This window comes from Crocodylus siamensis, chromosome 3, assembly GCF_052110815.1.
Source record: "Crocodylus siamensis isolate JL-2025a chromosome 3, ASM5211081v1, whole genome shotgun sequence".
NCBI classification, from domain to species: domain Eukaryota; kingdom Metazoa; phylum Chordata; order Crocodylia; family Crocodylidae; genus Crocodylus; species Crocodylus siamensis.
The window spans coordinates 136,978,872-136,992,324 of NC_143397.1; the positions used below are offsets into that span (position 1 = coordinate 136,978,872).

At 43.9% G+C, this 13,453-nt stretch overlaps 1 protein-coding gene across 1 annotated transcript in view; it reads right to left on the minus strand.

Annotated features, from left to right (window-relative positions):
- Positions 1-6,684, minus strand: part of TNFRSF11A (TNF receptor superfamily member 11a) — a 43,150-nt gene extending 36,466 nt beyond the window's left edge. Inside the window, exons 1-2 of the mRNA XM_090039309.1 lie at positions 6,672-6,684; positions 6,314-6,517 (exon numbers count right to left, since the gene is read on the minus strand). Of these exons, the coding sequence (XP_089895435.1) occupies positions 6,314-6,373 (60 nt within the window). The 5' untranslated portion in view covers positions 6,374-6,517; positions 6,672-6,684. The remainder of the gene's footprint in view (positions 1-6,313; positions 6,518-6,671) is intronic.
- Positions 6,685-13,453: the final 6,769 nt, after the last annotated feature.

Consider the following 13,453-nt stretch of genomic DNA (forward strand, 5'->3'; position numbering starts at 1 on the left):
CTTGTTGTCTAGTGTGCATGAGGTCAAACCTGCAGAATCTCAAATTCCAGGTGGAACCAGCCCATGAGGAGACTAAAGCTGTATGTGTCTGAGGAGCAGCAGGCTGTTAACACTTGGTGCTGCTTTGGTGGATTCCATTGTGCTCACAATTCTTTGGGCAGAAAACAAGACCAATATCAGGGGCTTACCAACTCCTTTGGAAAATGGCCATATTCAACATGCGCTCTCCATGCATCCAAACTAACCTGCCTCCAAGTGAACTATATCACCTGATCATGCATTAGAATTGCATGACTGGATCGCCAACTTCTCCATCAGAGCAGCTAGCAGCACACAGTGCCTAATCTTTCTGCCTATAAAAAGAGTAGAGGAATAAAGGATTGGGCCTGACTCTTCATTTTACTCTCCTGTAGTCATCCGCTAAGAACCATGTTCACCATTTCCTATTTACTTAGGGCATGATCCACCAGTCATTCGAGTCAATGGAAAGATTCTCCTGGACTCCAAAGGCCTTTGGAACATATTCTTAATGAGTCAGTTTCACCACACATGACATGGGCCAAACAAATCCTGATTCTATCTCCAACCCTTAGTTCTTTTACCTCTCTGCCCCTGCCACATTGCCCCCTTTTAGAAATCCTAGGGAGAGAAAATGGGAGAGCCTGCCTTTCTGCTACAAGTGTTATCAGAGGCTAGATTCAAGGATTAGATACTTGGTAGCATCTAAAAAGAGCTTCCTTAGACAAATATAAGGGCTAAACTTGAGGCGTGCTGGGAACTGCAGTATGTGTTTAGGCTCTGGAGAGAAATAGCCTTTGTTCTGGGTCAAATTCCATTCCCCTTCTGGGTCCAGATTGCTCCAGCTGGAACTCATGGCAAGACTCCCATCAACTTCAGCAGGAGAGATACAGTCCTATCTAAATCACATTATTAATTGCTATTTAGTTTTGTTTGCAACCACAATGTTCTACACACTGCACAAACATAAGTGGAAGCCAAGTCCCTACCCTACAGAACTGGTGCTAAGCATATTGCAAAATTCCTTCATGTGAAGAACAGAAAAAGAAAGAAAACTAAAATCCAGTATTTATTAGCTGTTGAACGTTCATGCAAACTATACAACGATGCATTGGAAACAACTTAGAAGAAGTTGGAGGGAACCTGTATTATGCCCTGCTGGAGTCTGCAGAGAAAGGGGCTCTTTGTCCCACCACACCCTGCCATTTTCAGCTGTTGCTAAGTCCAATAACCTCCTTTGTTCTGCAGCATTTGACTCCTTGAACTTTGTACTTTCCCCAACCCTAGGCAAGCCATAAAAGCAGCAAGTATTGTTAGAAGAATAATTTATTATTGGAAGCAAAGCCTACATAAAGTCCAGAGTACAGTGTCTCTAAACTGCTCCTCATTTTTATACTGTATTTATCAAACACAAATATTTGCTTTTCTCCCCATCTGAATGCTTCACTTCTAAATAGCTACTGTACAAAAACCTTTCTCCCATGGAGCCAACACCATTTTAAGCAGAAATGTAAACAGTAGTACTGAGATTCTTCTCTAGTTCCACCTGACAAATCAATATATCAATTAAACTAGAAATAGCAGAAGTACAGAATTGCTGAATCCTATGCTGGCCCATGTATCTGACCACAAGTCAGTTTAGGGAGACAAAGAACAATCACCCTAGATCAGGGGTGGGCAAAATGCAGCCCGTGGGCTGGATGTGGTCCACCAGGCCATTCTATCCGGCCTGCAGGGCCCCTAAAAAATTAAGAAAATTAATAGTTATCTGTCCCTAGCTGCCTGTCATGCGGCCCTTGATGGCTTGCCAAAACTCAGTAAGCGGCCCTCCACCCAAAATAATTGCCCGCCCTGTCCTAGATACTATGCGAGATGGCCCAATGTCTATTTCCTTCTTATTTTCATCTGCCTGGTCTCCAGCAAATTATGCATGTCTAAAAAAAAGGCCAATGCAGTTTTGGGCTGCATATTCAGAGAAGTGTCACACATGGAGAAGAGAGATTCTGCATTTAGTCATCATACTGCAAGTTCTTTGGGGCAGAGGTCATCACCTATTTGTCCCATGCATGGCCAGCACTCATAACTAGAGCCCCAGTTACAGGCTATACTTTTGTTTTGTGTTCATATGGTATTTAGCACAGTGAGATCCTGGTGTCTGACTGTAAGGAGCAAACAAAGAAAAGCAACAAGACTCCAATATGACTTCTGCCAATAATTTTGAAGCACTAATTCAGGTGGCATCACTATTTTTTAAGTGACAAGGATGTTCAGCCTTGCTTTATATCACCAAAAATTTATTTTGCACAGGTATCTACTTAGTATTTTTTCTCTTCCCATCTAGGGAACAATAGTACTAGTTCAACACCAGTAGATGCATCACTGCAGTGGCTCTACTGGAATCACTGTTGCTTACAACTAACACTTTTCCTTCTTACAAATGGATGGACCATGAATAGGGATCTACCAAAACTGCAATTTTGTGGAAAACATGAAATCTGTCATTGCCCATGAAAGCAAGCAATGTTCACACAATCCATGGGGAAAAAACAAAGAAAACTTACTGAAAATAAAATCTGGCTCCCCAGAGGGAGCCAGCAGTCCTCACAGCACTGCAGCTGGGCCGTACAGCCTGCCATGGGGCAAGGTGAGGACTGCCAGCACAAAGGGGAGTTCAGGATGGCTGCTGACCTGACACCTCACTGCTGATTGGCTGTGAGAGCTGCCTGTCATATGGCCCTGCCCCTCTTTACCAATCAGTGGCAAGGGGCAGGATCACCAGGGCCCTTGGCCAAAGGCACAGGGGTGGGGCAGCCACAATAAGACCTCAAAATGGCCACTGGCCTCACAGTCTGCCTGCAAAATCAGCTGGCTGCCTCCTCGAGTTGGGTAGACCCCTAGCCATGAAGCAAACAAACAAACAAAAAAAGCACAAAAACTTGGCTTCCATCGCTAAATTTTGTGAAACATACTGACATTTTCTAGAATGTTTTGTATTCATTAGCCTGTGAAATTTAGGGGTGGTTTACCTGGTTGTGTTGGAAAGAGAGATTAACGTTTTACTGGGAGCAGGTGGGTTACAGCCATTAAGGCAAGTGCAAAATGAATAACCCACTTCAAATTATGAACTGAAAACTACTCTATACTCGCACTAGATAGCCAACAATTACATTTCATATTAATGAAAAAGTGTTTTACATATGCTCCACATTATATGTTCCAGATTTTTTGTGGACCCTCTGGAGAAAACCTGAAAGGAATTAAAATATTATTGATTCCTTCCCTGTAACCTTTCCTGAAAAGTATATTTTTTGACAACCAATTTATATCAAAATAACTCATATCTTCAATGCTATTGCAAAGCAATCCAAGAGAGATGTCTACATGTTGGCCCAAGATATTTTTAAAGATATCTGAGGTCTTCAAAATGTGATTACCCTACAGGGCCAGATACTGTGTGGACAATACAACAGAAGTAAAAAAAACTCTAAAGAAGTTGTTTTGCAGGCTGGACAAGATGCATTGGGTGTGTCTATACGTTTATTAATATGTCATAATTACAGCACATTAAGTTTAGCACCTGTAATTCTAGATACTAACTCAATGCGCCATAATTGGCACTATTGTGCAGTAGTGCTGGCACATACTTTTTTGTGATGCTAATTCTACTGTGCATTAGCACATTATCCTGGTTTTTGCCAGTTCTGCTAGTGCACAGTAGAATTCGTCTACTGAGCTTTTAACATCTCATGTGGATGCTCCCATTGTCAAGGGTCTTTACTCCCAGTCTGAAACAAGGCATTTGTGTTCTTTATAATTAACTATTAAGCCATTAAAAGGAACACGTATGTATATTCCACAGACTAACAGAGATAATCATGCATCAGGATTTGAGATCCTGTATGCTCTGACACTAGTCTAAAGCAAGTCTCTTGGAGGCATTGCCTTGTGGCTGAAGCAAAAGACTAGAAGACAGGGGCCTGGCCCTGCCACACATTCTCTGTGTGACCTAGGTCAAATTACAAATTCTCTGTTCCTGTTTCCCTGATTCGTGAAAAGCAAGGATGTTGCTTCATTTAGAGGGATTAAAATTCTTAACACATTCGTGTTCGTAGTGGCTTTCTGTTATTCATAGGAAAACACCACAGAAGTTTAAAAAGTTAACATTCTCCCCCGTGTCCTCAGGACAGTGTAATTCACCCTAGACTGAAAAATTTATGGAGTATATCAAACAAGCCTTTAACCCATCCAATTGTTTTTTCTGTTAAAATCTGCTTCACAAAGCAGATGGGAATGTTAAATACATGGAGCACTATAGAATCCAAGCCCTGTCTACACTACAGCTTTTGCCCTTCGTGTAGCAAATCAACACCTTGGCTATGGCATGGTGTGACTGATGGACTTATAGCACAAAGGAACTTTATGCAGTATAAGGTAAATACCACAAGTTTCCTTCCCTGGAAATCTGGAACACCGGCTATTAATTTGGGGCTGAGAGGTACAGGCCTTTGTTCCTGATCTGGAGTGGAAGGACACGGAATATCAGTAAGATTTACATAGAGAAAAGCTCTGATCAGTCAGGACAGAAAAGTTACATAAAAAGGACTGTGAAAAGTTATGGCTGGAAAACAACAGAATAAGATGCAGCTTGCCAAACTGCAGGGTAAGGCAGAAAAGCAAGGAAGGAAATCCTGAAAAAGATGTGTTTTGGGAAAGAAAAGAAGCCAATGAAGTGTTGGCCTGCACATCCAACAATCTCATGTTAGAGTGGAGGGATCGAAGGGCATCTAGTTCAATGCCTGGGACTGAGGACATGTGGATTCAGTTTCATGCTCCGCCACAGATTACCTTGGTGATCTGTGTTCAGTCATTACACTAGCAGCTCTTTAAGGTGGAAGCCATTTTTTGTTCTGTGGATGTGCTGCACCTAGTACATCAGCAGCAGCCTGTTTCATGGACCAGGACGCTGGGTATCACCACTACACCAAGTGCATGTCATTATGCTTAAAGTAAGGCAACATAGACAAATAAAAGGACTTAAGATGAGAGCAACAGAGTGCAATGCTGCAGAAATGGACTTTTGAAGGAAGTTATTCTGTAGTTAGAGCTTAGCTACATGACTGCTACAGCAAGTCCAAATAACATACTCAGACAATCTAAACACTGAGAAGGGAGAGGGATTATGTAGAGCAGTGCTGAGGTGCAACTAGGAATAACAACATTAAATTATGTCAGTTTAAGATATTTAGGGAAACATTTTGATCTCTCTGGTATCAGTAAAGCTCGCTGACATCTGAACAGTCGGACATATTTGTCTGTGTGATAGCTTCCCAGTGGAAGCCCAGGAATTGAGCATATTTAAAACTATGTTGATTAAACAGTACTGTAGCAATAACTTTGAGTAGTGAAAAGCATCATGTTCCATATGCAAGTGGTCATGGGTTCAAGTCCTGCTTGATCTCTTACAGATGTGATGAATGCTCTCCCTCAGAGAGGAAGGCACCAGTGGCTCGCATGCTAACCTGGATCCAAGGATGCCCAGGTTCAATTTCTGTTCTGCCAGATATCTGTTTCCAGACCTTGGGCAAGTCACTGAATTTTTCTGTGCCTCAGATCCTCCTCTGCAAAACTGGACTAGCAGCTCTACCTGTCTCTTAAGGGTACAGGGAGGGTGAATGGTTTCAAGGGAGAGAGGTGCTCAGACACTACAGTAATGGGGACTGTGCATCTCTGCCAGACAAGACAACCTATTGTAGGGGAACGATCCTGCGCTATGGGGAAAACCGCCTGGATGACCATCTCAGGTCCAGGTTTGTTGCATGTCTAGTTACCATAACCCAGTGCAACAGAAACTAGAGACAAGTACTAAGCTTTTCCTTTTGAATGAGCTCCCTTTAGTTGGGTGGAGGTATTTTTTTTCTTTAAATACATGTAAATTATATCTCTCAGCAACCTCTCTGCAAATATTTTCTGGTCTCTCACACCCTCCGCTGGGCATGAGTGGGCTGCCTTCCTACAGATCTTCTGGATATGCTTTGGGGTTTGGGTTTTTTGGCGGTTTGTTTTCAAAGAAGCAGGAGTCAGAGAGACAGGGCGAGTCATAAAAAAACAACAAGGGAGCCAAGCTGAGAGGGGAAAAAAAAAACCAAGGGAGACTTCTGCTACACTTTCCTCCTTCGCGAACAGCCAGCACCAGATGCCACAAGCCAGTCTCTGTGGAGCAGAGTCAAGCTCCTGCACACACAGTTCACTCCGTACCTTGATGCTGTGCTACACCAGCTCAGTAATCCAGCCTTACCTGTTTGTCAGTGGTGAAAAGGCTGAGGAGAACAAGCCACCCGCCTGCTGAGATGGGCATGTCTGGCTGTGGGTCTCTGCCTCCCTTTGCTGCTCCTCCGGCTGCCACTGGAGTAGATATTAGATCCTCCACACCAACTCCCCAAGCCCCAGCCCCCGCACGAGGCACATTTGAGCAAGTTACTTCTCCTTCTTCCTTTCCTTCCTCTCAGTTACACGAGGGGAGAAGAAAAAAAAAATTAGGTCTGGCTGCAGTTCTCACAGCATTTCCTCAGACTTGACATGCAGGTTTTTCCCCCCCCCACCCCCAATCTTGTCCCTCCCTTCCCTTTCTCCGCCCCTTCTGGGAGTTTAGTCACCAGGCCATGTCCCTCCTTCTGCTCGTGGTGCTGCTTTCCCTAGCTCTCCCTCACCAAACCTATCCACCTCCCTCCCTGTTGTTCTACCCCTCCGCAGTTGCAACTGCCTGCCGTGACTTTCCTCCCACTGCCTCCAGCTACCTCCTCTTTGCCTTGCGTCTCTCTGCCTACCCCACAGTCTCCAGCTACCCCCTACTTCCATCTGCTCTCTTAACCTGTCTCCTCTGGTTATTTTGTCTTACCCTTTTCCAGTGGCTCCTGCCACCAGCCACTACCTCCCACTTCCATCTCGTGTCCTGCTTCTACCTGTTGCATTTACCATAAACACTTTCTCTCTCTTGACTTGAAAACATCCTGCCTGCTGCCCCAGCTCTGAGAAAACTCTCTCAGAGGGTCCACCCCATTATCACTTCTCACCTGCTTGACCTACAGCATAACTGCATATCGCCCCCCCACACCCCTTCACCCAACATAATGAGACGCATTTTTCCCCGGGTACATTCATGTGGCCCCATATAATGCTGTCTACACAATCACACCTGCTGTGACTCTGGGCCACAAAGCATGTTTGCATAGAGTCTGTATTGTCTATGCACATGTAGGGAGTATGTTCCTGAACTGAACTAATAAGGAAGTTGCTGTTTGGGTTGCATATTTAGATTTGGCCCATGACCAGAATGAACATGGCTTTTCTGGGCTATACTGCACCCATGGAAAGTCAAACTTCAAAAATATTTTTGCATGTGCAGGGGAAGAGGGAGAGGGGAAAAGAAGGTGCTCTTTTTCCATGGGTGATAGGTGCATCCTGAGTCTGGAGGGGGACAATTTGTGGGTGGGCCCAGGGGGTGGGCCAAAAGTCCCATATCCACTCCTATACGTCTGTGCTGTGGCTTAGTGTCCCCTACCCTCCCCAAACATGCCACTGGCCTGCGTGGCAAAAAACCTACATCCCGAGTGGTGCTGAGTCAGGGGCCAATCTCAATGGGGGGCGCACATGCCCCTCCCCCCATTCCCTCCCTACTAGTCACCTGTGTCTGCTTCCATATTTGTTTTGTTCTTTCCCCTGATTAAAAAAAAAAAACCTTTCAAAGCAATCAGAAATTTAGGAGGGAACAAGCTGTTGGACTTACTATTCTTGCTGCTTTCTCTTTTCAATCAGGAGAGGTCAATGTAGCAAAAGTGACAGTGTGATTGTAGTAATTGCTACAGGACTTGTGCCAGCTCCAGAATCACCTGCAGGAGAGCAGCAGAGACTAAGCACTACAGGCTTTAGCACAAGCTAGCAAGCTGAATACGAGGGCTCCTGTGAAAATACTCTGCTTGCTAGCTTAGGCTGAAACCCAAGCCACTGCCTCTTATCTGTGAAGATTGCCTCAGGTGGCTAAATTAAACTAGCACAGATAGGCAGAGTTGGGCTAGTCGCACCTTTGCATCCTTGTATGACCCAGAGGAAGAATCCAGGTACTGCACAGATTCTTCTTGAAGCCACACAAACTGTGCACCTAGATGCAAATGGCAGTAACAATGCAAGTCACAGCTGAAGTGCTTCAACATAATACACATTTCTCTCTGAACAGTCATTCCTTGTTATATGTACTTTACAGACACTCCAACCTCTCCAGTCCCAAGAATCTCAAGTTGACATAGAAAAGGAATTTCCAGTGCTTGTGAAAACCTACACCTACAGAATAACATCCTCCTCAGGAGGAGCAGTGTGGGCTCTTCAAACAGCATGCCTCTGCCCTGGGCTAGGTGAAACTGCTTCTAAAGGTGAGAACAGGTTGCTTTCTCGACCTGTTCAATTCTTGGCCTCTAATGAAACATTTCAGTGAGGCACCAGTTGGGATACCATGACTAAAGCGGCAAGCAGTTGTTTCTGACAATGGTCAGTACTAGATGCTCCAGTGGAAGGTACAAGAAACCCACTAGTGAACAATCAAAGGACATCTACCACTGGAAAACAAATAAAAGGTTCTTTTCTAAGCCTACTGTTTAGTGCTGCTTCTCAAAAATCCTCTTTAACCTAACCATGGCAGCTCTCATTAGCCATGTATCTTGCTTGAATCCTATTAAACTTTCAAGGTGTTCAGATTGTAGCCATGTTGGACTTGAGGCAAAAGGAATCAAAACTCATGGAAGAGGTGATCTCTTTTATTAGACCAACTAGATATTTGCAAATAAATAAAATAATTTGTTTGTAAACTTTTGGGAGCACTCACCCTTCATCAGGCATAGGAGAGACAGAGATTGTAAAAGTTCTCCTGGGTAGAAATGAAAATTCCTATTTCACAGGAGACCTGAAGCTACGGTAAAGTCTCCTGTTTGGAATAGTTCATTTTGTCGAGGTTAGGCACAGAGAATTTGATTAAACTTTCAATACACCCTAGCCACACTTGCACAGACCTCACTTTTAGTGAGAAGACACAGATATATATAATTTTGTTACTATTAAAAAATGCCATTGTAAGCTATTACAATGCGTAAATTAATCTGTGCGATCCTGCAGTGATACAGGTGTAGCTAACAGTTGCACCTCTAACCCTGTTTTGTTCAGGGTTTAAGTGGGAGCAATTCAGTAACTTTGCATTACTGCGGGACCATGCAGATGTAATCATTACATCGTAACAGGTGATGTGGACTCCTGAGTGCTGCCTCTCCTTCTAAAGAGGTTAAAAGTGTATTTGTTCAGGACCTAGAGGCTACTAAAATAGAACAGAATTATATTGCACTGCCAAGTCTGCACTTAACATGCTGGACAAGAACTGCATACAAAAGTGTGCGTCAGATAAGCGGTGGCAGATCCCCAAGAATGGTGCACTTAACATGAGCTCTAGAATGGTCCCGGAAGAGTTCCACTGACAAGTTTCGGATGACAATTTCTCTTACAAAAAGCTAAGTATACCTCATGCTGGAAATACTCAAGCCTTCTCCTTGGTGTGTGCATGGTTTTAACTCTTCATATTTAGGGAACAAGGAAATGTTTCTCTTGAACAGAGCAAACTATTCAGTCTCTTCCTCTTTTTACTCTTAACACAATAGCAAGGCTATAAGCACTGTTTATTTACTAGCTGCTGATTCAGACCACAGATTTATGGGAGCAAGCGGAGTGTCACCATTAAAGAACATTATGGTTTTAGTCTTACAAACTGCTGATTGAAATTGAAAGAATTTTAGGTTGCTCCAAATGGCAAAACACTCGACTCAATAATTCCTGCATTCAGGCTCTTCCATATTTCTAAAGCATTCTCCCTTTGGGTTAAAATTACTTCTACGTGAAGATCAACCTAATTATTTCCTTAAAGTCATTTTCTTTTAAGTACACAACACGACAGCCTGAATCAAAATCCACTGAGGTGATTGAGTGTATTTTATCAACTTCATTATGTATGTTGCAATGGGCCCTATGAAATCAGATCACAGACACTGGAAAATAAAAACTGGCAAATGTACAAAAGAAAGACAAATGCTTAAATTGCAATAGCCATTTATATTTTCTCTCACAGGTTTCGCCAAAAAATTCCCCAACAAAACAACTGAGACAGGAAATCAGGTTTTCAGTGTTTCAGGGCTTTATTGGGGGGGGGAGGGGGAAGGGAAATCTGCTTTCTGTAGAAAAGCTGTAAAAAAAAAATGGAACACCTGAAAACAGACATTTCAGAAATGTTCCCATGATGCTTCCTCTCTATGGAGTCTGAACGCTTCAACTAGATTACATTTTCCATGATACATGATGACTATGGGACTCCATAAATACACTACAGGAACTCAGCCAAAGGCGAGAGACAGTGGTCCATCTTGAAAACGTAGTCTGGATGGTAGTAAAACCCAGAAAGGAAAATGTGCAAAAAGACACCTGAACAATAAATTGTCTGTAGCACTGCAATTGCATTTTTGAAGAGATCTATTTTGGCTTTTTCACTATAAGTTTGACTTTTTCCATTAAGAACATCAATGAAAACTTTTATTTTTATTGAAAATGTCCACCATGAGTGGACCCTCCCTCCTCCCCAATAGGTTTCCCAACTAGTTCCTGTTCCGTACCTACATTCAAAGTTGTGAAGCCACTGCTCGCTCTACAAGACTATTGCCATATCAGGGTTACACAGAGATAAGATAAAAGCAAGAAATGTTGAACATGGCTGTAATACTGCTTGAGCTGGGATATGTGTTACTGTGCTCTAGACAGTGGCTCATTTACTTTTCTATCAATTAACTACACAACATCTTTAATGAAATATGGAATAAATAATTTTGGATTGCATTATGTAGGCACTATGATTAGAAAAATAACACATGAAAAAAGGCTAAAACAAAAACAACAGGTAACTTGCATCTGAGGAGCAGCGGGACTTGGGTAAATTATGGCTTTGGAAACCTTTAACAACTTCTCTTTTCCCTTCTGTCAAAGAAAGGTAAGAGTGTTATGTTCAAGGATTATGCTTCCCCCCACCCCACTTCACTTTTGTGTATACTGATATCATGTTTTAATGCAAGTTACATAACAGAGAGGCACTTGAAACAAAAGGACACAGCAGGGGTAACTACAGCTAGAATTCACAAGGAAACTTGACAGGAAGTGGCTTGAGGCTGACCAGGTGAGAACCATAGTTTCTCACAACAGTACATACCACTTGCAGCAGCAGACAAGCTAGGTTATTGACTCAAATGGACTGTCTTGTAGGAAAGAGACTGAAGAGCTGTAAAAAAAATCAAGTTACAACAAAGAAGTCCTATATGCTGGAATTTGGTTGAAATGTCTCAACCCAACCCAACAAGGAAAACATTGGAGTACGGCTGAAGGTCCTTTTCTGTTTGAAAAGGGATGGGCCTTCACCTTTGCTCCCAAAGGACAGACAGAAGCACTCCGTCTGTTAACTGCCCGCCCCCGCACCTTGTAAACTGTCATGCTTTGAAAGCTTAAATTATAAAAACAACTTCTCACTTTTACCATGAGTATTATTTTCCCTTTATCCCCCTTGCTTCCTAGAGAAAGGATCTGAGATTATATGTGGATACCAACAGGTTTAAAATAGGAATACAAAAGTGCATCCTGTATTAAAAGTTTGAAGCAACTGCAAAACGAAGTCCTGACAAGATCAGTGTAAAAATTTCTGTTGTTATCCTTCAGGAGCTTTGGTAGGTAAAGACTAATTCCCATGTAAAATGTACCATGTTTATTCAACCTTTTACTTAAAAAAGAAAAAGGAACACAAAACAAACCCACCAAACAACAAAAAAAACTTTTAGTCTAAAAAGTGACGGCCCTAGGGATAAGACCCCGAACCAGAGATTGCAGCAATAAAATCCCTACCTTTGCTTCAGCTCTTGTTAATCTTTGTCTCTTATCGGTAAATTGAGGATATAACCATGTGGAGGCCTTATCCCTGTAGTTTATGAATGCTAGTTTAATTTTATGTACCTATACATATCTGCCTTTTGCCACATGCTCCTTGTGCTGAGAAGGCAGGGGAGTGGTAGTAAGATGACTTTCCACAAGTAGGTTGATCATTCATGACTATCAGCACCTGAACAGGTCTGACTGGAGAAGTACACAGGAGTTAATGCACCCAAGATAAAGCCAGTTTTCTCTACCCTCTCTGCAGAAGAGGGAGGGTTTTGAAGGAGTGGAATTCCCCCGGGCGTAGAACAAAGGGAGCAGGTATTTGCTGTGGGTCTTAAAAACTTCAAAAGAGGGAATCCTAGGGCCTTGTTACACCTTACGCTATGACAGCACAAATATTGATGGGTGTTCGTGCTAGCTTGGAGTTAGGAGTGGTCAAACCTTCAGTCTAGAAACCTTCTCTGACTGTCTCCCACCTGCACGGCTGTGACTTCCCACTAGACGCCTGGTGAACAGGGGCAGGACTAGGAGCTGTAACTGTGAGTTGCCACTACAGGGCTGGTGACCCAGGACAGGCTTCTGACTCTGCTCTATGGGCTGGTGTGAGAGAGATCCTGGGATACTGGAGGACTTCGACTTCAGTGGCACATCTGTGGCGAGTGGCCACACCTGAGTGGAACAGGAGCTGGGTGGTATGGAGCAGAGATAATTCTGCCCTGGAGTGGCATAAGTGAGCTGCTTAATGAGGGCTTAAAAACACTTTAAAATGTTAATGTAGTGACAATCCAGGGGTTAAGCCAGGGGTGGGCAATTAATTCAGGTGGAGGGCCGCTTACTGAGTTTTGGCAAGTCATCGAGGGCTGCATGACAGGCAGCCAGGGGCAGCTAAATATTAATTTTCTAAATCTTTGAGGGGCCCAACGGGTCAGATAGAATGGCCTGGCAGGCCACATCCAGCCCGCAGGCTGCATTTTGCCCACCCCTGGGTTAAGAGCTCCAGGGGCTTCCCACAATGCAAACAAGCTTTAGTTCAAGTGCCCTGGCTGCCATTTTTAAACACTGGGATGCTGATACAGGAGGTGTGATGGTGCCCACGCAGCAAGGGATTGATTGGGGATGGGACAAGCACTGCTCTGTGAGGGGGTGGGGCTGCTCATGCAGCTGCACACCACCAGTCCAGGAGCTGCTCATGGTGGCTTGTCCAGTGGCTCTCACTGCTGCTTCCGCATGGGGCAGGTGGGGCCAGGGCTGCGCTCTGGGCAGAAGGCGCTGGGAGCGGGGGCTGTGCCCTGCCGCCGCTTGCCCAGCCAGTGCAGGATTGAGCTGCTGCACCACATCTGGACAAGTGGCACACAGCGGCAGGAGCCAGCCAGGCCTCCCCGCACCTCCTGTACAAGCAGCAGCTTCACCCAAGCTGGGTGAGCGGTGGCAGGGCACGGGG